Genomic DNA, 6,167 nt, shown 5'->3' on the forward strand with positions numbered 1-6,167 from the left:
TGTCATATTCTTCACTTCGTAGTCTTTCCCCTTGCCTTTCAAGATTGAATTTTGACGTTATAGATTTGTCAACCAGGATGATATATATTCTAACAAGAAAAAAAATATTATGGGAGGGATTTCTTGAATTGTTACTTTTCAAAGAATAGTGGCTGTGACTTGTGATGTTAAATTAGAGTTTTACATTACTGTCCTAACCAGTAGCCTGACAGTTCATTAAACACTCTAGAACTGACAATTACATTAGGCTGGTAGCTTAATCAAGTTCAGATTAGGGAGAAGCAGACCACTGTAATGTAGTCCCTGCAGGTGCCTTTATGCATATATATCCTGTCTAAGTGGAGAACGTGCCAACCCATTATTCAATACAGAGTGATGCTCTTGCCCCATGCCAAGCCCAGGCCGGCAAAATTATAGCATTTTATTCTTCACACCAATGGCGGCTATTATTGAATGGCATTCCCTCGTTGATGGGTGCACATGCGGTCTAGAGGTTACAGTTTGGCACTCCAGTGACAGACCAACAAACATGCAACGTGTCAGGATCCTATACGGCGACCCATCCACAGTAGTGGACCAGTCAGATTTTAGCTGTAACAGTTCAGAGTAGGGTCCAGACTCCCCACAAATAATCCATTATATATATGCAAGCATATTCTCACAAGCTTGTGTACACTTTAACTGATATCTTTTTTCTCTATTTTGCTTACAATTAGCATCTCGTCTGCAATCTTCCATAGACTGCACTCTTCTTATTCTTCAGAAATGGCAAATGTCAGGATCTCCAAGGCCATTATGGTTATCTATGTGGTGGCTTTCTTCATGGTAGCTACTAATGCATCAGCACAGGTGGAAGCCCCAGCCCCAGCACCATCAATGGACACTGGAGCAGGATTCTCTCTTCCAGTTTCTAGTGCCGTTATCGCGTTCTCTCTTATCATATCATTTTTTTCTCTTTTAAAGCTTTGAGTTTTCTATTGAAGATGAAGGATGGTGATGGATCTTGTTGTTAATTTGGGTGATTTCTTGGTTTCCTGTGTGGTTGTAGGATTGCGGTGGACTGATTCTTTACTGTTGTTATTCGCTGTTAAATGATGGCAACAATTTTTTTTTGTTATTGAGTGTAATTTATTCTTCAGTAAATCAAGATTATGCTTTATAACTAGTTCAAACTTTCTCATTCCCTCTTTTCCGTTTCACTTTGAAATTATACTACTTTGAGAAACGTTGTATGATTTATCCACCATTATATAACCAGCTGAAGTTGTGGGATTTCCACATGCATTTCACAAATTATTCTATCATTTCCTGATAAAATTGGAACAGCGCAGATCATGCTATCATAAACTGGTAATATATATTGGAAGTAACTGCAATGATGTTTGAGTGAGTAAGCGTTCAGCAGAAACAATTGATCGGCATGAAGGTTCCAAAACAGATCAAAGCTTATTGCTGCAAGTCGGGAGGAATTTAGGAACTTATAAAGAAAATTGCTGTGTAACCAACTAGGGAGATGGTATAATGATAATTTGGGATCGACTCAATTCAAATTTGTAATAAAGAGCAACAAGTTCTCTGCAAATTTTTCTGACTTCGAAATAAGCCTTGGTTTTACTTGCGCTAGAATAAACAGTACATGCATAAGCAGGTCATTAACCTGATGTCCATGAATTTTCCTAGCTATCTATACATTTAATTTTCATGTACGAAGTCAAATAGCAGCAGAATCCTAACTTTCAAGATGCAGTCCCTCCGGACTCTTGAATGTCCAATTCATGCTCTGCCACCAGGATACAAGAATCTGCTTCAAGAGATGAAGTTGAGCTCTCGTTCTTCAATAATGAATCCCTGGGTGAGTTGAGCATGTCTGTGGTACACTGCACATCAGGCATTATCCCAACTTGATCTATGTCATGAAGTGCAGGCGATAGATACTTTGCAACCGTGACAAATAGAGCCGATCCATCATGCAACTCTGTGACACTCTGCAGGAAGAAAATTTAAGAAAAATAGTAAGCTCATGCAATTGAGCACATCGGTTTAGACTTGATTAAGATGGTGGACAAGGTGGCAATAGCTGCATAAGATGATAATGGAAAGATTAAAATTAGCACTACAAAAGTTCTTCTTCTACATTTTGTTTATGTTCTTGTTTTTAGCTTGAAAGAATTCCATACGTGATAAAATGATTCAAATCAATAATATCATGCCATTACCAAGAGGTCCATGACTCAATAACATCAACAAACGATACCTGAATTTTTCCTTTGCCAAAGGTTTTGTGTCCCACAAGGATAGCTCGCCCATTGTCATGCAGTGCTCCAGCTAGGATCTCACTTGCGCTTGCACTTCCCTCATTGACCTGTTCCAGGTAGTAAAAAGTTTCAGAAGCCATAGGTTTGAAGGCATAATATGTACATTGTTAACAAACCAAATGCATTAGAAACTTGTCAATTGGTTCTTACCAGCACAACAAGTGGATCATGTGTTATGGCATGTCCATCGACCATGTTAATGGGCAGCATATTTCCATCTCTATCAATTGTGTTCACAAGAGTCTCATCTCCGTCCAGCCAAATTTGTGCAACATCAAGTCCAGCTTTTACCAGCCCCCCCTGTAAAATGAATAGAAGGTTAAACAAACAGCCCCATGAGTAATCTAAATGAGGGCATGAAATTTAACTTTTCTAACTTTCACAAATATGAAAACTAGAAACTTACTGGATTGTTTCGTAGATCTAGTATGTATGAATGTACACCCTGAGTTTCCATGTCCAGTATTGTATTTGCCATATCAATTGCAGCACTCTGTCAAAACAGACAGAAAAAAGGAAGACGTCTAATAACTACAGTGAGAAAACTAACATCCATTGTGCAAGATATAATCATAAGAAAGGAAATTCTAGTTTGTCTTAGAGGTGTTCTGGAATGAATACCTGAGAAAAGGCTGACAACTTCACATAACCAGTCTTTGTTAGATGGCCATCCTGGGTTTTATGGGGGATGATAGTGCTAGATATCGGGGACAGCGTAATGTACTCACGAGGTAGATTGACCTTCAGGAAGATGGAACATGTTTCAAATATCAACCCGTTGGAGAAATTATAATGAACTTACAATAAACAAAGCTAGTTTTGTGCCATGCTTTTGCATTAGATGATATGGAGAATGCCTTGTTTGATGAGCAAATACCAAGCCATGCTAATCTATGCAGGACAATGAAAGACTTGATACCTCTCTGATACCAGCATCCCTACTTGACTCCATGGCCTGGAAAAAAGAATGCTAAATTATTAGTTATCTAAAGCGATTGGCAGTTTTCAAGAACATCAGCTTTTGGAAAATGACATTAAAACAGGAAAATCCATTATTACCCATGGAGACTAGGAATATCATGCATTAGGAAATAGTCAAATCAAACATTTCATTTTTTGCTGGTTCAGAAAACGCTAAATAACATGTATCCATACATTAGGATAGACTGAGCCTGTAACTAGTGTTTGCCACACAGCCTAACTATCTGAGCTCCATAAATTAGGATACAGTGAGACTTAACTGTCAGGACTATAATTTACGGGACTATCAAGGAGCACAGATTTTCAAAAGTAAGCATAAATCAAAGTTCCTTGCTATGCATCTGGACAGATACAGCAGTTTGGTTAGAACGTCAATATACCAAGCAAATTCTCATGATTCTAAATAAATGCAGATGCCCTTTCAGTAACGGTACATCTATCGAATCATGTAAATATAGTGAAACCCAATGCTGACAGTCAAGGAAAGAGCATAGATGATTACACTGTGGACTTTTACTTTGACAGATGTTCCAGCAGTACCTCTAAGCTTCTGTGCTGCAGCTTCACTTGTAACACCATCAAGCCTCTCCCCTAAAATTGTGTGAAAGAAATTCAATGGTTAAGATGGTTTAATTTGAATAGGAAAACTAGAAAGTGAAAAAAGGATAACAGACATTCATAATCGACAAAAAAAATTTCTTTGATGACTCTCCCACGAGTGAACTTGGAGTGTAAGGCTCCGTCATAATTGCAGTGAAATATCAATGTAGTCTCATCCAATTGAATTACAATAAAAAAAAAAAAAGGAGCCATAAAGAGAAAAATATGATATATTAACCACTAAAATACCATTAATCTCAATTAATTCATCTCCTTCATGTATACCAGCACGAGCAGCTGGGCTACCCTTTACACAAGACAAAACAACCTGCAATGTCAACAAGGAAAACATTAGTTTAGTCAAGGGAAAGACTGGCACTGCATAAAGGCCCAGCACCTTAAATATCCTGAAATTAAGTAACCAGCAATCAATATTTCACAAGTCACAAGCCATTACAATGACGAAAAGTATCTCACACATCACTAACCAAATGGCCTGTCCTTGGTTCAATGTTTATGAAGATCCCAACTCCTTGCAAATTTCCATCACTGCCAATTCTAAAACTTTGGTACTCCTGTAAATCCAAAACCAAGCAATTTTAATCTGAACTTGCAATTAAACAAAATAGGCGATGATTCTCAAACCTAATGCACAACAGTGAAAAATGACAACTAATATAGCAAAGACAAAAAATTGCAACTTTATAAGACCTTTGGACTGATAATCCGAGTAAAAGGATCCCCGAGAGTAGAAAGCATCCCACTAATTTTTGTATATGCCACATCCGCTGAATTTAGAGGAAACATTTCCACCATTGTTTGTTGCAACTTTTGGTCCCAATCTATATCAATAATAACCAATAAAACTCATTAGAAACTTTCATTTCCTTCTCTGCCTTGGTTTCTACTCTATCAAGTAAAAGCAAAATGATATTCCATAAGTTAGATTAACAAGATCATAGTAAAATTATTCAAAAATACCTTGATGATTAAATGTTGGGTCTACAAATGTTTCTCTAATCAAACCCCATGCCTCCACAAGCGTTCTTTGCACTGTATTCACCTAACAAAGAAACCATCCTCACTCAGCAATTAACCTTGCTAACACCTCCAGTACTAACTGGGGCATCAAAACCATACGTGTATTTGATGGGTCACATATGCTTAGCCCATGATAAGATATCAAAGTCAACACTAACAGTAGCTCTTCTGCACAACAAATTAATATAAGGAAGAAGAAAAGGCACCTCGGGAGCGCGGGAAACAGGAAAAGCGACCGTTAGAGACTCTGCAAAAGCTGGAGCATCATAACAAACCGAAGCCAAAGCTGTAGCGGCGGCGGCAAAGCCAATCACGCCTTTTCCGACGGATTTGATAAAATCTTGACCGTTGGAATGCAATTTGGACTCTGTTTTTTTCACCGTTGGAGACGATGAACAAACACAAGGCACAGACACGCTCCATTTCTTGGTTATAGTGCGTGATTTTAAGTTCGAGAATCGATGTGAAGGCAGTAAAAAGGTTGTGGGTTTTGGAGATTTTGTTGAGATTGGTGAGAGTTCAAGATTTGGAAACAGAGATTCCATGATTTCTCTTTTTCAAGGAAAAATATGTTAAAAAAAAAAAAATGTTGTCGCTGTTTTTAATGGAGGCAAGGCTAATTAATTCCTATATTTCCTTAAGAAAAAAAAATGTTATATTTTTCGTGAATATGGTTAACCGTTATTTGTTGATGGGGATTCTACATGGGTCCACAAGAATCTAATGACTTGTGGTAATGGGATCTGTTGCGTTGCGTGTCCGAGAATCCCAATGGGCAAGTACACATGTAAAAGCAGGACTTCTGACTGAGTTGCCACAGAAGACAGAAACTTGAGAGAGCAAGCAAGGAATTTGAGACAAAAAAACAAAACATGGGAGGAGCCATTCTCGAAGATTCAAAGCAAATAATAGAAATGATTGCTTGTGGGATTGGGTAATGGGTTTCGCTTCCTTAAACCATAGATCATAAAAATAAAAAAAAAACTTATGAATTTTTTTAATTTGAATATCTTATAAAAAACTTTATGAATTTTTTTAATTTGAATATCTTATGCTTGTTCGGAGCTTCATCGCTTAATGAACAGGGCACGAGGATAACGCCTCAGTAAAGCATCTGTCGCATAATTCTCTTGGCATGCATCAAAACTGAAAGCATATTCTCCCTACCCTTTGGTTTTCTTTGAAAATTTGATGTTTTCTTCTCTGCAACGTGTTGGGGGTGATATTTCT

General features: G+C 37.7%; 1 protein-coding gene across 1 annotated transcript; it reads right to left on the reverse strand.

Moving 5' to 3' along the window:
• Positions 1–1,519: 1,519 nt before the first annotated feature.
• On the reverse strand, positions 1,520–5,545 carry LOC105122732 (Peptidase S41 family protein). Its single transcript, XM_011022017.1, has 12 exons — positions 5,144–5,545; positions 4,878–4,959; positions 4,608–4,738; positions 4,385–4,471; positions 4,146–4,224; positions 3,799–3,887; positions 3,235–3,270; positions 2,937–3,056; positions 2,722–2,808; positions 2,466–2,615; positions 2,255–2,362; positions 1,520–1,985 (listed from the first exon to the last, which is right to left on the reverse strand). Exons 1-12 carry the CDS (start codon positions 5,480–5,482, stop codon positions 1,737–1,739), a joined length of 1,557 nt encoding a protein of 518 aa, XP_011020319.1. The 5' UTR covers positions 5,483–5,545; the 3' UTR covers positions 1,520–1,736.
• Between the last annotated feature and the right edge of the window lie 622 nt (positions 5,546–6,167).

This window comes from Populus euphratica, unplaced genomic scaffold, assembly GCF_000495115.2.
Source record: "Populus euphratica unplaced genomic scaffold, PopEup_1.0 scaffold20.1, whole genome shotgun sequence".
In the NCBI taxonomy this organism is placed as follows: Eukaryota; Viridiplantae; Streptophyta; class Magnoliopsida; order Malpighiales; family Salicaceae; genus Populus; species Populus euphratica.